This window comes from Schistocerca serialis, chromosome 9, assembly GCF_023864345.2.
Source record: "Schistocerca serialis cubense isolate TAMUIC-IGC-003099 chromosome 9, iqSchSeri2.2, whole genome shotgun sequence".
NCBI lineage: Eukaryota > Metazoa > Arthropoda > Insecta > Orthoptera > Acrididae > Schistocerca > Schistocerca serialis.
The window spans coordinates 256,765,223-256,789,222 of NC_064646.1; the positions used below are offsets into that span (position 1 = coordinate 256,765,223).

Consider the following 24,000-nt stretch of genomic DNA (forward strand, 5'->3'; position numbering starts at 1 on the left):
GAACGTTAAAATTTTTGTGGAATGACATAGTTTTGAGAAACTAACAGCTACACGTAAACATGCAGAGAATACAAGGATAGCGCGCCGTGATTTGGCGGCGGCACATACTCAAAGCAACAGTCAAGTCTGCGCGCCGCACAAGGTAGTCGTTGACCGCAAACAATCACTTCCTACGTCACGCGCCTACAGCTGATCGAGCGCTCAGTGCGAATGCACTGACAGCCGTAAACAAATACACAGTCTAAATTCTCCGATTAAATTCAGTATAAAGCTATAGTGACTTTATAAATTATGTTATTAACGTTCAGTATTTTTCGGGATACAGTTGTATAAAATATTTAAGACCTTCAGGTTAATTCTCTGTGTGCCGACGTTAAGAGGACTTGCTATCGAGAAATTTTCAGGAAGAATGTCATTTCGAAGAAGAAAGTAATAAACTAAAAAGGTTAATTGAGTTTATTTTTCAGGTAACATATTTCCACTTAGGTACGTACTTTAGACGTACTTTGCTGCTCGCGATTACGTGATTTATACTTTGTGTTAACTGATTTTGACAATGATTGATTAATGAACAGGGTTGTTAATTACGTATATTATGCATCGCTTGGCTGCACTGCTTTTTTACTGATGTCACATTTTTTTAATTATATGTCTGCTGTGCTTATTACTTTAAATTATAATTGTCACCTAATTAGTTGTGCTGATATGGTTATGTATGTAAGTTATACTTTGTGATGTATCTGCTTGCGCCTTCATGTTTACTTATTAAGATGACATATGAACATTTATTTGCTTATGCTGATATGATGCTAATGACCTGTTTATTATGTAAGATAACATATTTGCTGCCTTGCTTATGGATTGCATATTTACACATTTCTGTTTTGTTGTCACAACTACTTTTTAATTTGGTATATAGAAATGCTGATATACTGTGTACGAACATGGAGTTTAGGTCACACTGTGGTATTAATTATAGATTGTTCGCTTGGCAGAGCCTCGTTGTAGGGATTGTGCTTGACATTCTGTTCTCTACTGGTACATTTACTAGCTATTGCATGTTTTGCTTACGCTTAGTGCCTTATATTTTAAGATAAGAAAATAAACTGCTATAATTCGACGAACGACATTAGTACAAGAAACTTCACTGAAGTCACATGAGCTGGAGGTTTTATGGAAGCTGTATAAATTTATGCTAATAGGAAGGAAGCTAACGACATGACATACCAACACTAGGTTTAGACCATTGACAGTTATTACACTGCATTCTTCGTGGGCAATTGAAATAGCAAGTGACACTTGACACAAGAAATACTCCAGATGTTTACTTCTGTTTTGCCATGATTCTTGAAGTGGTGTACACACTGTGAAATGTTACGATCATTAACACTCAGTACTCGTACTTACTTACTGAAAGTTATTCAAACTAAAGGCTGTTGGAGGTCATGTATGCATTTCTTTTATTTAATGATGGACAAGGTAACCAAAATGTATTTTATAAATCATAATTAGTAGAAGATTGGGTCAGATGGATTGCACAGAGGTTTTGTGTGGACACTGTGTCTTTGGATTGTATGGGATGATGAATTGAAGTTTGCACTAGGATTTTGTCTGTACTTGTTCGAGGAGACTGACTAGAGGAAAGAGTTGTTATGGAAGTGAAATGATATTGGTTATAAGGTTTATATGTATCGACGTATTGAAGAGGTATTATTGAGATTGTGTGAAGTTGATGATTATTGGAGTTTTGGTGGACAAGGGGCAAGGTAAATGATATTGATGATAAGGTTTATATGTATCGACGTAAGAGGTATTATTGAAGTATTAAGATTATGTGATGCTGATGATTACTGGAGTTTTGATGGATAAGAGGTAAAGTAAGTGAGGAGCATATTTTTTTTGTTGGTTTATATGTAACAGGGAGGATGAAGATAGCAGACTAAAACACTCAAGTGGAAAGAAGATTGTCTACACACACACTTTGTTAAATCAATAAGCAGTATATACTTTTTTTTGGAGAGAGCAAGTATTTGCATATCTTGGCACACTGACAGTTGTTCAGCAACCGTACATTTGATTTGGCTTGGCGAACATTGGTCTTGACATGATGACTACGACATTGACTAACTATTATTGAGTGTTATACATTGCTGCCATTACTACTTGATACACATGTCGAACATCAAATTTTGACAGAATTGCATTTACACAGTTAACACTATTCAATTACACAGTAGTACTTAATGTGGATGAAAGATGAGTGAGTGTATTTTGTGTGTTTTCCTTTCCTAATCCCAAATAATTGGTACCGACCTATCTCCTAAATATTATTTTACTTGTTGTTGCGGCTTGCACTGACACCCACAAATATTATAGGTTTACTGTTATTTGTGTATTGTAATAGTTAATATGACAATTAACTGATATCATTTGTATGTTTATTATAATTTGTATGTTTAGTGTAAGAGCATTGAGAATAATTTTGTAAAAACAATTGTGTGTGCATTCAAACTGTTGTTCATGCCTGCACCTGTTCAACATTAATGGGTGCCACTTGGAAATGTTTAATTTCTGCTGATGAACTCTGATGAACTGTCTGATTATTATGGACTGTTACCTGCACTTGCTCAACATTACTGGGTGCCACTGATGGAACTGCTTCTACTGAGATAATGTCACTTGTTGGTGTCTGCACCTGTTCAACAATGCTGGGTGCCACTGATGGACTGCTTCTGCTGAAATGATGACACTTGTTGGTGTCTGCACCTGCTCAACATTGCTGGGTGCCACTAATGGACTGCTTCTACTGAAATAATGTCACTTCTTGGTGTCTGCACCTGTTCAACATTACTGGGTGCCACTGATGGACTGCTTCTACTGCAATGATGTCACTTGTTGGTGTCTGCACCTGCTCAACATTACTGGGTGCAATGATGGACTACTTCTACTGAAATGATGTCACTTGTTGGTGTCTGCACCTGCTCAACATTACTGGGTGCCACTGATGGAACTGCTTCTACTGAATGATGTTACTTGTTGCTGTCTGCACCTGCTCAACATTGCTAGGTGCCACTAGTGGAACTGCTTCTACTGAAATAATGTCACTTGTTGGTGTCTGCACCTGCTCAACATTACTGGGTGCCATTGATTGAATAATACTTATGTAAACTATTATGTAAAATCATACGTATGAGAGCATTTGTATTCCTTACTGTATTTTATATATTAGGTTATTGAAGGGTCAGTGCAAAGCCAAAATTTATTTAGTTATGTGGTATTTACTTATAAATATTATTTTTTATTTTTGTCTGTATTTTTTTGGACGAATTTGGTGGTATTTTCACCACCAATGCTGGCAAAAATACCATCAAATTCTGGCCCGTGGAGGAGGGGCATATGAAAGGTGGCTATACTGAGCCACAGCGCCAGAGATTGCGCCAAAGAGTATTATTTCGCCGCCTCCACTGACAGTGCTTATTGAGAAGTAGCAGTAGGCAGTGTTTATTGTGAAGTAACAGTGGGCAGTGCTTCTTGAGATGTGGTAGTGGAGAGTTCTTGTCGAGAAGTCGTAGTAGGCAATTCTTGTTGGGAAGTCGTGGTGGAGAGTGCTTATTGAGAAGTAGCAGTAGGCAGTCGTTGTTGGGATGTGGTGGTAGTTAGTGCTTTGGAGAGAGGATGTTGATACCTGTACTATTTGAGGCCATGTTGTGTGCAGATGTTTTGATGGGCTAGACACCAGATGCTGTTAGAATGGAGATATTGTAATGATCAGAGTACTTCTCGTCAATATATATAAAGGTAAAGAAATTTTTTTTATTTTTTTATTTCAAATGTGTAAAATAGTAATGCCCCTTGGTCACAGGTTCAGTCAACAAAGCATTTGGCTCGTGTTCTTGTATTAGACTGTATTTCTGGTTTCGATGTGCAATTATAGTATTTCTGTTTATTTTTTTTAAATACTTCAGTATAAATGGTATTTAAAATATCTTGTCTTATTGAGGAAGAACCGTGCCAGATGTGTACGTTGAATCACACTTCCACATACAGAACAGTTACACTTGTACTTTGTTGTTTCGTAGGTTTTATAGTTGCTGGGGACTTAATTAATTAATTGTGTTAACGGAAATTTTCTTTCATTCGTTGTTGTCATTCTATGCAGTCAGATTGCGTACTACACCAGACAGGGCCAACCGGTTACGAGACTGCATAATCGGACAGACAGCGACTAAAATTAAAAAAGTATTTGCATTCTTTATTTAATTAACCCCCCATGCAACGTGCACTAAAACTTTGATGGAACTATACATCTCCCCTTCACGTATAAAACGTAAAACTATATAAGCCAATGAGGCGTCGTCGGCCAAAACTAATGGTAATGAGGCCAGTAACTGAAAATTCCGTCTCAGGGCAGTAAAGCAGGACAGTGCAACAGAATGTGAACCACGAACACCAACACCAACACTGTGGTTGCTCATCATGGCAGAGGAGATAGCAGTGGATCAGCCATGCATGGCCGTTAAAGAGCTGGCAAGAGCACACAGAGTCCCTGCGAGAAACCTACATTGAGGACTTCCACACATTCATAGTCTCCTTTATGGGATGCAGTTTATTAAGTGTACCTAGATTATGCCATTCAGTATCCCAAAACCAAAAGCCTTGCAGCATAATACGAGTGCAGGTCAGATTCAGAGATGACGATCTCCAGAAGCGGTTTCCAAGTAACCTGTTTGGCCAGCCTGTCAGCAAGTTCATTCCCTGAATTTCTTACCTGTTACAGTGTCCAAACAAACACCACTGATCGTCTGGACCGTTGAAGGGCATAGACGGACTCCTGGATGGTTTCTACTAAAGGATGGTGAGGGTAGCACTGGTTAGTAGCTTGTAAGCCGGTCAAGGGGTCAGTACAGACAGGGAATGACGCACTGGAGCAGGAACAACATGCTCCAAAGCACAGGATACGCCACCAGTTCTGCAATGAAAACACTGCAGCCTTATAGCAAGGAGCACTGTCCAATATCCCCTATGTGAGCATAAGCGAAGCCAACGAAACCATCAACCATTTATTGGTGTAGACTACTTAAGAGTCCCAGGAATCAAAGCAACAGCAGAGAGCCTCAGGAGGAACAGAGTCCTTAGAGTCATGTGAAAGGTCCAGCCCAAGCTTCTGTCTAGGTATATACCATGGAGCTATATGAGAATGGAACTGGCAGAGAGGTGCTAAAGAAAAGGACTCTAGTTCAGACAGAAGGGATCAGATCCAAACAGTAATCGTAATCTGTAACACGTGTGGCTGATGCGGGATATGAACAGCAGTAATTGGGAAAAGGAGATGGTGATTTGGATGCTGAGGAGAGCTAAGAATATGGGTACATTTTTCTGAGAATTTTTTGGCTTCTGATCTGCAACAGAGGGGCCCCAGCCTCCACCAGTAGCTAGCTGATCACTGGACTCTTCCTAAATGCTCCCTTCACTAGTCAACCCCCTCAGTGATGCATTGGGTCTCATAACCCAACGCTGATGGCGCCGCTGAGTCATAAACCAGACTCCCATAGTCAAGGTGGGACTGCCCAAGAGCTTTCTAGAGCTACAGCAGCGTAGAGTGATCTTTTGGATGACTACCTGTAATGGCCATTCAACAACAGTAGTACTGGAGGAGCAATAGAAAATGATAAAGTAATCTGCATACAGAGAAGGTGAGATAGATGGTCCAGAGCTGCTGCTAGACCGTTAATTGCCTTTAAAAATAAAGAGGCACCCAATACTGATTCCTGAGGAACCCCTCACCCCAGGATATGGGGAGAACTATGAGAGGCATTAACTTGGACGCAGAAAATAGAGATCAACAGGAAGTTTTGGATAAAAATCGGGTGCTGTCCCAGAGACCTTACTCATGAAATTTGGAGAGGATGTGGTGTCGCCAGGTCGAGATGCGAGTGTTTCTTAAATCAAGTAAGGTGGCTACCAGGTGTTTGCGTCCAGAAAAGGCTGTTCAAATGGCAGACTCGAAGGACACCATGTGATCAGTGGTAGAGCGAACCTGGTGGAAACTGCCCTGGCATGGAGCTAGTAGGCTCTGTGGCTCCAGGAGCCAACACAACCACCGACTCACCATACATTCTAGCAGCTTGCAAAGATCGTTGGTTAGGCTGAAGGGCCGATAGCTATCCCCATCAAACGGATTTTTAGCAGATTTTAGCACTGGAACGATAGTGTTCACTTCAATTGCGATGGGAATACGCCATCGCACCAGATTTGTCTGAAGCTGATGAGGAGATGTTGGTGGTAGTCCGTCAAGAGATGTTTAATCATACGAGTGTAGATGCGATTTGGCGCGGGAGATGTATCAGGGCAAGGTGCTAGGGCGCAGAGGAGCTCTTACTCCATTAATAGAGCATTGTATGGCATGTAGTGAGCGGCAGGAGATTCTCTTCCATCCGTCGTTTAAGGGTACATAAGATGGGGGAAGGGGGGTTAACTCTCTGACACAGAGGCCCGAGCATAGTGCTCAGCAAAGTGCTTGGCAATTGCGTTTGCGTAGGTAGATAATGCTCCATTGATTGATATGCAAGGGGCATCTGAAGGGGTCTCGTACCGAAAGACGCATCTGATCTTCATCCAGACTTGCGACGATGTGACCAAATGGTGGAGATGTACCTCTCCCAACACTTGCGTTTCCGTCTTTTTGTGAGCTGGCTAACATGGGCGTGGAGCCGTTTAAAAGCTATTAGCTGCTCCAGTGATAGGTGCTGCTTATGTAGCTGGAAAGCCTGCATTCTCTCTTTAATGACCTCAGCGATTTCCGGCGCGCACCAAGGCAACGTCTATCGCTGGGGACACCCTGAGGAACGATGGAGCGCGTTACACGCAACAGAAACGATCGTTGTGGCTACTCTCTCGACCACTACAGCGATTTTATCGTGTGGGTGAAATTCAATGGTGGCGGCAGAGGTCAAAGCTTCCCAGTGTGCCTCGTTTAAAGCCCATCTGGGTGTCTTGGGGAATGATGCTGGGAGAGTGACAGGAAGATGGATAAGTGGTCATTGCAACACAAGTCGTTGTAGGCTCTCCGGTGGACAGATGGTAAAAGTCCTGAATCTCCCAAAAGTAAGAATGGTTGATTAAGCAATGCAGCCAGTATGTTCAGGGCTAGTTCACCATCAGGAAAGAGATATACATTGCAGGTGATTATTTCTGGCATTGTCCTTATCCTGACAGCCACAGCTTCCAGAGGAGATTGAAGGGGCACAGGTTCCTTTTATATAGAGTTCAGGACATAGACGCATACTCCACTCTATTTGTTACAGTTTCTGTAATATCCCCTATAGCTGCAAAGGGTAGGGTCTGCATTGCCGGGAACAAGGTTTCCTGTACGTCAGTGCAGAAAGCAGATATAAAACTTAACAGTAGTCATAGCGCAGCCAGAAGGTGGAAAACATCGCCGCAATTCCACTGGAGGATGGTGATGTCTGGAGGCTGGAAAGGCATGAAGGGATCTATGAGGTAGCTTACGCCTCAGGGTCACCTGGTGCCACCAACTGAGTACCTATGGGATTGGTGTGCATCGTGTCTGAGGGTCTGGTGAGATCTAAGTCCTCAGGGGATGCCAGAATCTCCACCTTGTCCTCATACAAGGAGCTTGTAGGTAGTGTTGGTGTGCAGGCCACTGCAGTTTCTTTTTTCTCAGGGTCTTTTCCTTTCTGGATGTCTCTTGCTTCTCCTTGGTTTTCTCTGGCTGGGAGGGCTTCACCAAAATGTTCAAATGTTTCCGAATTTCTGGGGTACCAAACTGCTGGGGTCATCGGCCCCTAGAGTTACACACTACCTAAACTAACTCATGCCCAAGGGAGGACTCGAAACCTTGGCAGTAGGGGCTGCACAATCCGTGATATGGCACCTCTAACCATGCAGCCACTCTATGCATCAAAGCTTCAGTCTCAGTGGCCGAGGAGGATCTTGAAGCCCTATGACCAGCTGCCTTCAGCCACTGGTGGGTGTCCTCTTTCACCCTGGTAGGAACCTTGGAAGGTAGTGACCCAGGGGCCTCCTTCCTGGCGAAAAGAGCAGAAGAAGGCTGATGCTTCACTGGATGAGAAGTGGGGACTGGTGAGCTGTTGGTGGGGGGTGTAGGTCCTGAAATAGGTGTTGCAGTAGCAACAGGGGTAGGAGTGCCCCCATCATCAAGGGGCAGGAGTAGTCTTGTGACCCTGAGAGCCAACTATAAATTGCAGAACTGATGGGGCTGTAACTGTTGTTGTAGCTGCAGTATAAGATGATGTCATGCACAAGGGTTTCAGCCTTTCAAATTTTCTTTTGGTCTCTGTGTAGGTTAGTCAGTCCAGGGTATTGTGTTCCATGATTTTCCTTTTTTCTGGAGAATTTTGCAGACCGGTGAGTAATCAGAATGGTGCTCTCTGCAACTGACACAGATGGGAGGTGGGGCACAAGGAGTATAGGGATGTGATGGACGTCCACAGTCTCGAAATGTGACACTGGAAGTACAATGGAAATCCATTGTCTGAACTTCCAGCACTTAAAGCACTGCATTGGGGGAGGAATACATGGCTCTACTTCGCATCAGTATACCATCACCTTGACCTTCACAGATAATGTGTAACCCTCAAAGGCCAAGATGAAGGCAGGGTGGAAACCTGATTATCCTTCAGACCCTTATGGACGCGCTGGACGAAACGAAAACCTCGTCGCTTTAAGTTGCGGCGCAATTCATCATTGGACTGCAAAAGAATGTCCCTGTGGAATATAATACCCTGCACCATATTTAAACTCTCATGGGGGCGAAATGGAAACAGAAACATCCCCAAGCTTGTCTCAGGCGATTAGTGCCCGTGACTGGGCAGAGGATGTCGTTTTTATCAGGATGGACCAAAATAACATTTTGAACAATCCCTCCATCTCCCCAAACTTGTCCTCTAAATGCTCCACAAACATTGGAGCTTTGTTGAGAGGGCAGATGACCTATCAACTCTCGTGCATACTAGGTACTGGGATGAATAAGGTTCACTTTTGTCTTTAGCCTGGCATTCCTCCCATTGTGTCCACAGAGGTGAATGAGCTGGGATCATACTTCCTAGCATGGAATTGAGACATTGGACACTTAGAGACTGCTAGTGTTTGACCACCAGCAAGAGATGACATAGTCCACTTCATTGCAGGTCACCTGTCCTGATGTCATCCATTCCGCTCAGGGCCTTGCACATGTTGCAGGAATCAGCAGGGTGATGCCTACGTAGGCAGAGGGATAAAACGAAGAAGGTACATGGCGACCCCACCACAATGGACTGGCTACCACGCTGGATATCAAGTGCAAACAAGCAGTGCAGAGAACGACACCGCACATTGGATGAAGGAAACGCACCTGGGAAGGTGTCCTCATCAAATGGCTGGAGAATGAGTGGAGTTGCAGTTCCATGACCATAAAGGATGCTGAAGGTCGCAGCACATGAGAGACACAATGCACCATGTAAGGCGCTCTTCCCCAATCGGCTCACTCTTCGTATAACTTTTGAAGAATGGAGATCAAACCCTATAGGTGATCATCACACAAAGGCTGAACCATTTGAGATTCCTTTTAGTTGCCTCTTACAATAGGCAAGAATACCTCAGACCGATTCTAACCCCAGGACCTGCAGGTGCTAGAAGAAAGGATCATCTGATAGGACACATTGTGAAGCATCAAGGCATCACCAGTTTAGTAAAAGAGGTAAATGTGGGGGTTAAAAATTGTAGAAGGAGTCCAGGAGACCAAGAGATGAACACGGTAAGGAGATCCTGAAGGATGTAAGTTGCAATAATGTTCATAGTTGAGGATGCTTGCACAAGAGAAGAATACAGTAAAGGGATTCAGAAGGATGTAATTTGCAATAGTTGTTCGAAGTTACAAGATGCTTGCACTGGATAGAGTAGCGTGGAGAGCTCATCAGCAAGTCCTCTGACTGTAAGCAATCAAAAAGTGTCGACATCTGCAGAATATGAAACAACTGCATTCCTGAAACTTCCTGGCAGATTGAAGCTGTGTGCCGGACCGAGACTTGAACTCGGGACCTTTGCATTTCGCGGGAAAGTGCTCTACCAACTGAGCTACCCAAGCACGACTGACGCCCCGTCCTCACACCTTTAATTCCGCCAGTACATCAACTCCTACCTTCCGAACTTCGCAGAACTAGCACTCCTGGAAGAAAGGATACTGCGGAGACATGGCTGAGCCACAGCCATTCTGGATACGCATTCCTTTTTAGGCCATGTGGTGTTTTCGATACGTTAAGGGGTTGACTGTAGTACATCAAGACCTGATGTTATTGATGAGACAACAGTCAGAATGGAGGATATAATGTGAGATTTTTTACCAAACTAAATCGGAGTTGATGAATGGAGATTTGCTGCATTCCCCAGAATGCCCAGATATATTCAAATTTGCAACTGAGGCTTCTAGGTATGGAATATATTGTGAGGTGTTTGCAGGGGAGTGTGGTTTCACTGTGGGGGAACACTGTATTATTAAGTTCGCAAGCATAGTGCAGAACCAGCACAAACTACACTGTTCTGTGACGGACAAAAGCCATAGTGTGGGCTTTATGCAGAGTCAGATATTTAATGCCAGAAAGGAAGGTAGTAATCTACACAGACCACAAGGCTTTGCCCTTTTTGATGTAGAGTAAATTGTTGCACTATAGATTAAAGTGCTGGGTTTTATTTCAACAAGGGTTTAACATTGAAGTACAGTACATTCAAAGAAAATGGGAAACTGTACCAGATGAACCATCTCGACTGCCCATCGATGTAATGAATTCTTACCATTGTGTGAGCTGAGGGAGAGAGTTTAGAATCCTTTTTATCGATTCTAAGGAAACGAATACCACTGAAAGGAATTTTGTACTAGCTCTGACCCACAAACAATAGGAAGATGGTTATTTACTTAATGTTACAGAAGCTATAGAGAGTGGACTGCACTGTAGGGAAATAGGATCATTGGCTTATTCAAAATAATCGTTTGACGAATTTGTGTTCCACATCTGGCAGAAAACGCATTCGTTACTCGCATCCACAAGGCTTATGGTTATTTTAGGGTCAGAAAGTGTTTATTGATTGTCAATAAACATTATTAGCTAATAAAATTACACGAAACAAAGCATGTGCGAGATATGTGAAATAGTAAAAGATTCAGTCCCAATAATAAGATACTGAATGTATTCTATAACACCATTGTGAATTTGGGACTTCGAGGCTTTACGTCTGTATGGTTCTGCCTAAGTGCAAGAGAAGATGGGGAGAGAAAATAAAAATTACAATGTTGATGGTTATGCTGAAACTGTTTCTTACTGAACACAACATTTTTGTTTATATAAAATAACAATCATTGCCAACATTTTGGAATAAAACAGTGATTATTTGGCAGATAAATAACAAGTGGACTACAGTTAAAAATACACAGAAAATGTTTAACTGGGTATTCTGTATACTACACAGTAAACACCTATCACTTTCTGAATTTGTTAATACTAGAATAGCTTAGATAAACTAAGTATATGTATGTCAAATATTATCACAAACATGAAGATACAATACTTTTAGTTTCATGAGCATCGACTCTACCAAAACTGATTGGGAATCAAGTATTATTTAACAGTCTCTTAGTAGTCATAGGTGAGACTGGAGGCAGAATCATCGAAGTGTCCTTCTTTGATACACAAGCTATATCCTCTGCTATGGAAATACAGAACATGTTATTTTTTTACTACATTGAAGTTATGAGACGTCATACTCATCACCAACATCTATTGGCTTCAACACTCAAGCTATAAAGATATACATTATTTGGAAATTTTACTGAAATATAGCAGGCAATTATAACATCCCGCCGGCCGCGGTGGTCTAGCGGTTCTAGGCGCGCAGTCCGGAACCGCGCGACCGCTACGGTCGCAGGTTCGAATCCTGCCTCGGGCATGGATGTGTGTGATGTCCTTAGGTTAGTTAGGTTTAAGTAGTTCTAAGTTCTAGGGGACTGATGACCACAGTAGTTAAGTCCCATAGTGCTCAGAGCCATTTGAACCATAACATCCCGTTTCAAATTTAATAGACCTAAAGACGAACTTCCTTCTGATTAATCAAAGAACACCTTATCTTTATCGCTTTCTTCACCACTTTCCTTTGACGTCCTTTTACTTTCACGTTTCTTACTTTTCTGCTTCTTGGTTCTCTTCGCACTTCGTTTCCCTTTTCTTCTAATTTTTGTCCTTTCCCTTAATGTATTTCCTTCAATAGCCACGTCGTCAGGTGATGAAGTCAATATGATGCTTCTCTCTTCTGAGCGTCCAGTTGCTTTTCTAATGGTAGTTTTGGGAATTCATGACACTCGTTTGGTGAGATGTATGACTTGCTCGTGTAAATGTCATCAGAGTTTAAACGGCAGCTGGCTGCGTGGCAGCCACAGCATTTAGCATATTATCTTCTACAATGTCTGCAGAGGTCATATATCTATCTGATTCCATTGGTCCATCTGGACTAGACAGATAATTAGAACTTCCACTCTTTTCTAGGTGGTGACAATGATGATGATGACGCTGATGTGATGAGGACGCACGATAGCCTCGTCTTTAATGCCCATATTCAAATATAATGAGTGTAAATAAAGACGGCCAAATTAAAATTACATGGGAATTACTAATAAAGCCATAAAGAACGCCCTAAAATCTTGCACACACACACACACAAATCAACGAATATAATATCATCAGATTAATACACAGAATACAGAACAAACCTAGCAGATTCGGAGAGAGGTCAGAGAAGTGACTGATATGAGAAAAACCACAGTTGGACAGTTTTCTTTTCCAACCGCAGTTTATTGTCTGTCACTGCTCCTCCTATAATTGCATGGATCTGTTTCTCGCCGAGATGACAACGTGCTGGGGAATGGCGCATTTTGTAACGTTATGTTCCATGGTGGCATCGTCTGCCTGTTCATTTCCCCATATTCCCACGTGCCCTGGTACCCAGCAGAATGATACCTCCTTCCCCTGCCGCTGTAGGATGTACAGTTGGTCATGTATGTACTGAACCGTTTCCTCTGCTGGTTACATGTTCTGCAACAGTTGTAGGGCAGTAAGGGAATCGGATGAGATCAGCAACTGTTTGCCCTGAAACACCTCATCTGTTCCGTTGCCTTCAGGAACGCATGGACCTCTTCAGAAGTTATAGTACAGTGCAGGGGGAAGGCGAATTCTAAGGACCCGGCTGGGGAGGACGACTGAACCCCCTGGTGACCCCCTGTTAGGAGCCACTAGTGTACACAACTGCAAAACTGTGATGCCTATCTAAATGTTCAAAAACGGAGACTGAAACGTAAGATCTGGGTGTACTGCTGCATAAAATACATTACGTCTAAAATAATTTTGGATATCTGTAAGATCCAAGGTGGAGACGGCTCCAACCTTGTGGTAAAACGTTACAATCAGCTTCACCCATTTCCAAAAGACAGCCCTTCACACGAATCCTATAGGTCTTCGTTGCTCAGTGTCGAAAGTGATAGAGCCTTCCCGTTGGTGGCCAAGCTACAGTATGGTGTATAGGCGTGGAAAGCGGTTTGTAGGCCTGGGGCACCATGGGCTGCCATCGCCTGATGTGAAGAGGCGGCTGGCCAGCGTCAGCACTAAGACTCGGTATGGGGGTAGTTTGAAAGGCGCCATTACCCAACCGAATTCCTTCTTGGTGCACGTTGACCAACATTTTTAAATTAGCGAGTCGTGCAGACCAAGACACCGTACACCCATAATCAAGACGAGGTCGCACGAAAGCCTTGTAAAGCGAGAAAAGTCAAGTCCATCTGTTCCTCATAAATTGTTGATAAGACAAAAAAAAGAGAACCGAGTACTTTTAGGAACCGTCCTTTCAGGACCCTTTGGTGTAGGAACCATGTAAGTTTAATGTCAAATGGGAGACACGGAATCTTCATTGCGTTGTTAACATTAAGGACAATGTCCTTCATTGTCAACTCAATAAATCTTAAAGCTGAACATGAACGGTTAAAAAGAATGCACAGATTTGTCAGTTGAGAATTTAAAACCCCTATTCTCCATCCATTCATCCAATCATCGAAGAGTCAGTTGCAACTGACGAGTTGTTGTTGCAAGGTGCAAGAGGAATAAAATGCAGACCCATCAACAAACAAACAAATCGGACAGGACGTCTAACAACAGACGTTATATTGTACTTGAATCGTGGTGGCTCCAGTCCATTTTATCTCTGTTTTCCCAATGGATTCTTTAACTGTCACCCAGATAGGCGACGGGGATTTAATTTACAGTTTTCGTAGATGATCACTGGCTTAGAGAGTATGAAACAGGCCGGCAGTGGGTTGTGAGGTGACAACACGCAGCCGGGGCGCTGCGTAAGGGTATAACGCGTGGGTTTCCAAGCAACGGTTCCTTTCGCCGTTCTGTTCGTGCCGAGATCGACTTGTCACTCCTTTTGGTAATTGAAATCACGTTGCTGTATCGACAATATCCCGGCCTTCACTGGCCGGCCAGTGTGGCGGTTCTAGGCGGTTCAGTCTGGACCCGCGCGACAGCTACGGCCGCAGGTTCGAATCCTGCCTCGGGCATGGATGTGTGTGTTGTCCATGGGTTCGTCAGGTTTAAGTAGTTCTAAGTTCTAGGGGACTGATGACCTCAGATGTTTAGTCCCATAGTGCTCAGAGCCATTTGAACCTTTTGAACCGGCCTTCACTGCATTTGCATTTCCCTGTCTATCCATGCTGTGCGGACCTGGACGCTTGTAGTTTTTTCCTCACCGTTTCCGAGTTTGCAAGTACCATTACTGGAAAATTTTGTGGTCAGCATTGCTCACGCTCTGTAATCTGTGTCTTTGCTGTCGTTTTATGAAGGAGCAGTGGAACATTTCAATTTTTTGTGATTGATGTTGGCCGCAGCCTTGTTGTACCTTTGCATTTATTACACTGGTGGAAATTTTGGGTGGAAATTAGTGACTGTCACTGCGTCGGCGATAAAGTGTGCCACTGAAAATTTTACTCGCTGTGGATTACCGAGGCCATAAGCCGTGCAGCACTTTCAGGTTCAGCGGCTTACTAGTGAAACTTAACTTTCGCCTGTGTGTATGGCTGTTTTATGTTTGAGCTTTAGTGTTTAATCAAGTTCTTCAGTTAGTTTTATTAATTTGGTCATGAGCCGAAATGTCGGGCTCGCGTTTCACAAAGCTAAGAGACACTTCTAATAGACAACACAACACAGGTGAAATATAGGCTACAGAAATACAAATTACATGAACAACAATCGCCACCTTCTTAAGAGATCACGGCTATAAGCCCAAAATTTCCGTCATAAAATAAGGCAGCAGATATTACTCCCAAAAAACTGCCTAAAGGAAATATATCTGTTCAATGAGCTTGAGATTTTTTTTTAATTTTTGTAAGATTTGTAATTTTAACTTTTAATTATTGTAGGGGGAATTCCCTGTATTAATATATGTGTTTTGAAATTAGGTTCTAGATGGCCCGTGAGTGACTCCAAGACCTGCATAACGTGTTCCCGCTCACAGGAGCGAGTCCTGTGAAGGGGAACGCGTTATGCAGGTCTTGGAGTCACTCGCGTCCATCTAGAAAAGTTTTTACTGAGTTTAACGAAGGCGATGTTGTCCTGATATATTCGACGATGCTCTTTGGCTACACTGTCTGAAGGATCCTTCTAAGAAATACCAAATTAAGATGTATTTGTTCTCTGTTTTCTATGTAGATAACCTGAAGAAGCCTAAATAAGGCGAAACGCGTAGTTGAAAAATAAAAAATTCAAATTGCAACCAAGACTATTTTTAACCAATATTGATTGTACTATAGTTCCCAGTTATTTATCTCTCTCTCTCTCTCTCTCTCTCTCTGTCCATATATGTAGTGTTATTCACACAAAACGTTAATTTCATTAAATCAGTAAATTTTTTTGAGTGAACTGAAATGGAATTGTAGTCATGGCTCTTGTCTCTAAGAGTCTAATTTAATCTCATCACGTTTCAGTGGAACAACTACGAGTACCTTAGTCTAACACAAGAATATATCGTTCCTACTTATTATAAACGCTGTAGCCGTTTCAACGTATTTTAGTCAATGGTGCGAACAACAAGATAAGATAATTGAGGAAAAGAAAAGGAGGTGTGTAAATATCGTATTTCTTCACTTCTGATGGTTCAGTGTAAAAGTATGATGTGATCATAGTTCGTCTAGTCTCCTTATTTACGTCAGCTAGATATCAAAAAATGATTTATCCTACCTATTAATGCAGAGTAACGCTCTCTAGCATTGTTTAGTTGAGGGAAAAGCGTAGTAGTCAAGTAGTGAAAGACAGTGACGTGCAGTTTCTTCCAGGGTTCTGTAAACCCTCCTGTATGTATCTGTAACTGCTGCTGATGGGGACATACTGACAATGACGCCAGGTAGAGCCACAGGGAACATATATTAACCTGTTTAGTAAACACAGTCGTGGTCGCCTGTAATTGTTAATTTTTATCTTAAGATAACCAGTTGCGATTTCCTAAAGACATCATCATCAGAGCTACAGTCCTTGATGACAGTAGAAATCGCTGGCGTGGAGCAGGTCCGGCCATGCTGGCGTGAAGAACACTACAGTAGTATTGCTGATCTCTTTAGAAGACCAAAACCGATCATTTTAAGATAAAAATTATCATCTTAAATGCGACCACGTCTGCGTTTACTAAATAAATTATAATATTTATAGGTCGCTGTTTTCATGGAACAATGTTGCTTTAGACACAAATGAGGTTGTATTATCATGTAGACGACTCTGTTGCTCTGGAAAAAAAGGTGGAGGCGAGTTTCGTTCATATGTTGTTCTCCTTGTACTGTGAAATAGGATTTATTGCTTATAGAGAAGCAATGTACATCTGCAACGAACGGCTCTGACCCCAAATCTGCTGCTCTGTACATCTCGTCAGTCGCTTGCTTATATACAGTAATTACTATTACTCTATTATGTCTAAGGTAAAGGCCGTAGTCCGTTGTGGTCGTGCGTCATCTTCGTTACCGTGACGTCATCTGGGACCAGGGCGCCTTGTCCTGGCCAGCTGCAGGACCTGTCCCGAAGACGCCTGTGATGATACGAGCCAGCTGGCTGCTGCCACTGACCGCTCACTCGATGAACCTGTGGCCGACGTTCTTCCTGACTGGCGAAGACGGCGGGGGTGGCGGTGGCAGAGGAACCTTCGACGGAGGAGGCACGTGCGGCACTACCGTGATCACCTTCTGCTTTCCAGACTCCACCTGGACTGGCACCTGCAATAAACCGGCACCAGCGCTTGTAGAGGTGAGTGGGTGAGTGGACAATGGTACCAGAAGGGAGGAATGTGTCTCTAGCTTGATTAAAACATAGCAGTACAAGAGTGACAAAAATTGCTTATGAAACTGTTGTGACTACATAAGTTAATATCTAATTAATTGGCGAGTAGACTGCAAACAATTGAAAGTTACACCAGTTCCAAATTTCCTTTATGAACACATGAAGTTTCTCTCACATAACCCAGTAACCTGCATATTTACAGCAGCAGCAACGGTTAAAGGAAAGATGGAACGTCTTCAGATTGTTGTTGTTACGTGATGGCTTCACGCTGCTCTCACGCTAGTGTTTCCTGTGAAGACCTCTTCATCTCTGCATAAGTACTGCAACCTAGATCTATTTCAAGCTGTACTCTGTCCTTGTTGTTACTCTACAATTTTTGTCTCCCACACTTCCTTCTGTTATCAAGCAGACACTTCCTTGTTGCCTCAGAAAGTGTCTTTCTTCGGTAGCAACGCATTTCAGAAGCTTCATTCTTTCTCTTCTGAACCATACATTCGAAATAAATATCTTCAGAAAACACTTATTAACACTCGAATTTAAATTAGATGTTAACATTGTCCTCTTTTTCAGAATGTTTTTCCTGCTATAGTCAACCCCCACTTAATATCCTCTTTATTTCGGCCAACCTTATGTGAAACTCATAGACTGTTAGTGTCTCATTTCCTAATGTAATTCTCCCAGCATTGCCTGATTAAAATCGATTATATTCGTTTACTTTTCTTGACTTTTGTCTTACATTCTCTCTTCAGGGCACTATCTATTTCGTACAATTGCTCTTCCAAGCACTTTTTAGTCTCTGATGGAATTACTATATCATACTCAAACCTCGAAGTTACAGTCCTTCTTTCTGAACTTTAATTCAGTTTCCAAATTTCTGCTTGGTTCCTGTACTGCTCGTTCAGTGTCGAGATCGAATAACATCAGGGATAGAGTACAACAATATGTCACATGCTTCTCAACCAATGTGTCTCATTCATGTCCTTCGAGTTTTATAACTGCTGTCTGCTTTCTGTACAAGTTGTAAATAACTATTTACTCCCGTATGTTATCCTTTCTGCCTTCATATTTGAGAAGAGTGTGATCCAGTCAACGTAGTTCAAAACTTTCCCTAATCTGAAAATACTCTGAACGTAGATTTCCCTTTCTTTAGCCCACCTTCTAAGGTAACTCGTAGGGTCAGTACTACTTTTGTTCTGGTCTTCAGTCCGAAGACTGATACCAAATAAGATAAATATGCGAAAGGATATTCACCTTCCACGTCTTCTGTTATCTCATTCCCTCCCGCTCTGTACCACCAACCTAAAATCTCTCACCACAATAGTTGAATTTACTAATGATTATTTTAAAGACTTTCGTTTCAAGTTCCATCACCGGTCATCACGTTGATTCATCGGGAGCGAATTAGTCACTTGGCGATTTTGTATTAAAAAGAAAAAAAAAAGCCTTTTCTGTGGAAGAGATATATTAACTCAGTAAGTACCCGCCTTGGCTCTGTAGAAAGAATGACACGTGTCTAGTGAATACATTATAATATAAATTTCAGTTTTCTCATCGTAAGAGTTACGCCAAAGAACTGCGTCAGAATTGTTAATACCTTTCGAGATCTATTGGTTTAATAGGTACTGTAAGCAAGGGAAAATAATTGGTTTGGGTTGAATGATTTTTACAACGAACCGTTAAGGTATGATATCATTTTCACAAGCAGTAGGGCTCCATATTGTTACCTGCATATTCTTTGAATAAATGCCAGTGGCCTAGTTTATATAACCACAAATTCAGTCTGAATGATGTACACACGTTCTGCCTTGTGTATTCTCAGGGAGACTTACCGCAGACGGCTCCGGCTTGGGGATGTGCTCTCCCTCGGCGTGGAATCCCTGTTCGTCAGCTTCGTACGTCAGCTCGATCTTCTTCTCCGACTGCTTGTCAACCCAGGAAGAGCGGCCCTTAATTTCTGGCACTACCTTGTCGTCGATTCTCTTGAGCAGCATGGACTCTTCACGCACCGTACCATCTGGAGAGTCGTAGCTGGGACGGAGAAATAAAAAAAGAAACTTTACTGTAAATATGATAGCTGTTTCTCTTAGCCTTCAGACTGTGCTTTCATGTGGCACCTTGAAAACCAACGACACAAAACTAGAAAGGGAACGAAACGATCTTTACCCTAAACTGAAAAAGAATGGTATGCAACAGATTTTGTTTGTACATATCTCAAATTCTATTAATTTTTTGACTGGGAGTGTGTTTGCTTTATTCATGTTGAAAATATACATTTCCATGTAGTAACTTATGTAATGTTATTTGATTTCTCTGAATGGCGAACTGTTCTTTTTGCATTTCTTGCTGAGGTCATTTCTACTTTCTTCCTCCTTTCTGTTTTAGGTGTCACTCACCTGGACAGAAATGGAACATCACTACACTTTGCTTGATATTTAACAATATGTGCGTTCGAGTTGTTGTACAAATACGAAAATTGCCGTCCGTTGACTGTGAGCTGATATTTTCTGATCTGTTATGTCATTAGATGTGAATTGTGCCAAAATCAAGTTTCGATGCGAATAATATGCTCTCCCCATCCCGCTTTCTTTGGCCGTAGTATAGCTACTGACTTATTCAACGCCGTGAAATTAGGTTTGCAGAAGGAGTAATGTTCTCTTTAGATACTCATTAGTCACACTGCTGGCAAGAACTTTTGGAACGAAATATTAGAGGAAACGGCAAGAAATCCGTGGTACATTGGACTCCATAGGTACAAAAAAGTTTTGAACGAAATAAATCTGGAAAACAGAGACTCACTACGGGGTAACGTTGAAATCGAAACCCCTGGCTTCTAGGATAAAATCATGTGTAGAGGAGTGAAGAAGGCTTCCAAACATGAGAGTGAATAAACATTAAACGAGAAGGCGGTACAGTTTTTGGAGTGTAAATCAGTCATAAAAGTGGTAACTTTGTTCACACTTTAGCTGCTTAATGTAACATACAGTACCTATCTTCTTGAATATCAGTTGGCAGCTCGATTCGCCATAGTTGGATATTTGAACACGAAATACTATATTTCCACGGTTCTATACTGATTAAAGAAACACACTAATTACTGCTATTAACGGGCGTCCGTCATTTAACACAATCGACTTGTCAGAACTCCTGCAAAATCTCAGATGCACTCAGTAGTCGGGGTTTCAATAATCAGTTGGTTGGTTGTTGACTGTCGACTTCCTCCAACCAAGACACAACAGCTTGGTATGTAACATCAATCGACACACAATCATATAGCGTGAGCCAGGACAGAGACTGAAAGAAGCTTATCCGAAGACCAAAAGGATTAGAATACTTCTTACGACCAGAGGGCTGCGAGAGATGAAGTCAACGCAACAGTGGGGAGAGTGTAGAAGGCGAGACTCGTACCCTCTCCTTGGTACTCACCTGAAGCTGGCGTGCCAGTTGGTGGGGTCGCCCACGGCGGAGGACGACCTGAAGACGGCCCTGGGTTTCGGTTCCTCCTCAGCCCAGCAGGCGCCCAGCACCGCGACAGCAACCAGCAGCTGACGCACAAGCAACACCACAAGTGACCCCCGAATCTACATCACACCCCAAACACACTAAGTTAATTTAAGATACTCTGTGATCCATACAGAAGCCACCCTGCTTCTTGAGCGACACACTATTCATGACTCGCTCACATTCAGCTACATTCTGGCTACAATTGGGTACATTAACTTTTCCTGTGTGTCAGCTGCAACAGAAGTATTTTTTTCCAATGGAAACCTGAGGTACATATTTGTGAATGGTCAGCCTTTCCATCACGCGCCAAGTCCTGTCAACTGTTGGGCATCTGTATGAAAATATCAGCAAGTCAGTGTTACAGTGTGCAGCTCGTGACCACCAGAATACATGAATGTGGTCGGTTCGTTATATTACACTGTATAATTGAATATTGTTATTTTGCATGGTAATTATTGAGTGTTAATTTTACTATTTACTATAACAGAGAATATTTGTAATTAGCTACTTTAGTCCATAAAATGAAGCCAAGTGTACAAAGTATGTTTTGAAAACGAGTATATATTTTTGTATAAATCTTGCATCCAAAATCATTAAAAAATCACCTAAGTGCATTACCACATAAATAAAAATTTTTCATCCTCTAGAAAAAATTCAGTTGTGAAAGAGTTAAGAACCGTGATTTTCATTTTTCTTCATACTTATTTAGTCTGGAGGTCAGCCTAGAAGTCAACTTCCTGTAGCAGTACGACAGAATTCTCAAAAAGAAAACCAAGACCCGAAAAGACGCCTTTCCGTTTGCTAATCAGATTTCCGAACTCTGTTAAGTTTGAACCATTTGCAATGTATTAAAGTGATCGTTAGTAGCCGAATGCTAAGCCTAAGATACTTTTCATTGTAAAGCCAGTTGTTGAAATGTTCGTAATATATTTTATTTGCGTTTTCACATTTATTAACAAATGGAAACGTTGATTAAGAAATAACGAATCTCAATTTTCCAATATAAATAACGTATTTGACATAAAAGCTTTCGAGGTATGGTACCGCGTTGTATTGTATAAAATTACTGCTGGAGAAAAACCAACGTTTCGGCAACGGTAGCAGCAGCCTTCTTCGAGTCCGCTGCAACCGTGGCCGAAACGTTGGTTTTTCTCCAGAAATAATTTTATACAATATGACGCGGTACCACACGCGGAAAACTTTTATGTCGACTGACTCTGGCCGCGGAAGCCTCCGCAATTATATTAAATAACATATCGTTTTTCATGAGCAATGATGGCAAATTCCAAGTACTTACAGTCAGTTAAAATTTAGTACAAAAATGCGTGACAAGAAATTAAAACAAATAAAATACTTTCGTGTTTTTAGAAACTGAAGAGCTAAAATGTAGAAATTATTATTTTTTTCATTTAACAATAAGAATATTCACATTTCAGTATTAAATTTTATGTTACTTTCATTTGATTAGTAAGTACACATAAAAATATGATATTCTTGCTCACAAACTATGGTTCTGCACTTATTAACTGAAATTTCCATTTCATAATAAATAAGAAATTTAATTAAAATTAGAAACAGTTGACAGAACCAGGATTCGAATCATCGGCTTTTCGCTGACAAAACGTTTTCACTTCTTTAAATAAATGACGTCCAGGCACCGACCAACAAATCCGCTCATTATGAAGAAAGTCAAAGAAAGGCAGTTCGTGAGGTCCTTTTGTCAGAAAAAATGGCCTCATTTCGCTCACAAAACTTTCATGTTGTTGACAGCGTGTATTCCGCAGTTTATTACACTACTCTGATGAAAAGAAGTCATGACTCGGATGTTTTGATAAGAAAGTCTGTTCATTATTTTTGCCCAGCTTCAGATGTGAATGTATGAAAATGTCATTACAGTCAGTGTCGCGTCAAATATAATCGCTCATTAACGAGTTTTCAATGATCGATGGAAATCAATACCCTTATGGATAAATTTTTTCTCGTACTCGATATCATACCACCACATCTCAATACAAATGCAAGTTTTGTTAGTTGTATGGCACTTCCAACACTATAATATACGATTTCTACAATTTTCTGAAAAAAAAACAGGTTTTTGTGCAGACAGAGCTAAGGCGTCGCAATGGCCCAGCAAACGCGAGTACAACGCGAATATTTGTCGAGCAACGTCCAGTAGTCAGGGTGACGCATAATTTCACAGTAGGTACAAACCCCCTCCTTCCAATCTTTGTGTGTTGCTCCTAAAAAAATTCTGAATGCGTCTATTCTTTGCAAACATTCTATTACGTCGGCCTTTAATGCCGTGTCTGAGGCAGACACTCGAAAAACGTAGTCTACTAAAGCGTTTAACGTTAGTGTGGAGACAGTTTTCTTCGCACTATCACGCTCGTGAAAAGAAATTTCAAGGCAAGAACTTAATTTCGTATAGCTGCACTCGAATATAACAGTACGTATTGTCTTTAATTTCTATCTCCTATCTGGTCCACATTACGAGCACACTGTCAGCCGATTTCGGCAACGAGGAGAATGGAATTGCCTTTTAATGCATATGTAGTTGTGGCAGCCGATATGAAAAAACTTCCCGAACGACCCATCGTATTTTCTCTCTCTGTGCGACGTAGTGTACTTTATTCATGCCCTTTGTCATAATTTTGCCTTAGGAGTACCTTAAGTACAATACTTCTAGAATACCAAACGTTCGCATTCTATTTTTTCTCGTATGTGTAACACCACTCACCTTGATCATGATGTCCGAGGTATATTTCGGTGACAGATTGCCGCGGATCTCGTGGTTCCTCGCATTTATACCTGTTGCTCGCAGTCCCATCAGATAACGAGCTGCTTAATCTTATCCGGATGCGGATCAACAAATTAAAATCGATTTCCCAAGGAGGCGAGTCGTTACCGTGGCGCTCGCAGGGCCTCTCGTTTATGACGTCTACCGTTGTGTGTCCAGATCACAAGATTCTCGGTATTCCCCATCTCAGGCTGGCTGTTGTTTGTTGGCATCTGGCGATAGCAGCTGCATTTTCTTTAGACTTTTCCAGCATACGTCTACAACTGTATCGGAGAAAAAGTATTTTCTCTCTTCCCCTGTCAGTCGTTCCCTCACCCTTCCCGTCATTCT

At 41.8% G+C, this 24,000-nt stretch overlaps 1 protein-coding gene across 1 annotated transcript; it reads right to left on the reverse strand.

Moving 5' to 3' along the window:
• Positions 1 to 17,164: 17,164 nt before the first annotated feature.
• Positions 17,165 to 23,700, reverse strand: LOC126419527 (larval cuticle protein 16/17-like). Its single transcript, XM_050086716.1, has 4 exons — positions 23,611 to 23,700; positions 20,796 to 20,950; positions 19,202 to 19,400; positions 17,165 to 17,308 (listed from the first exon to the last, which is right to left on the reverse strand). The coding sequence occupies exons 1-4, from the start codon at positions 23,698 to 23,700 to the stop codon at positions 17,165 to 17,167; spliced, it is 588 nt and encodes a 195-aa protein (XP_049942673.1).
• Positions 23,701 to 24,000: the final 300 nt, after the last annotated feature.

Bases quoted from the DNA above. Each gene is read 5' to 3' on its own strand.
- LOC126419527 (XM_050086716.1), bottom strand. From the start codon at position 23,700: ATGGGACTGCGAGCAACAGGTATAAATGCGAGGAACCACGAGATCCGC. The intron at 19,401-20,795 runs GTGAGTACCAAG...TCTCCGTCCCAG, and splicing joins AACTGGCACGCCAGCTTCAG to CTACGACTCTCCAGATGGTA. The intron at 17,309-19,201 runs GTAAGTCTCCCT...GGTTTATTGCAG, and splicing joins CCAAGCCGGAGCCGTCTGCG to GTGCCAGTCCAGGTGGAGTC.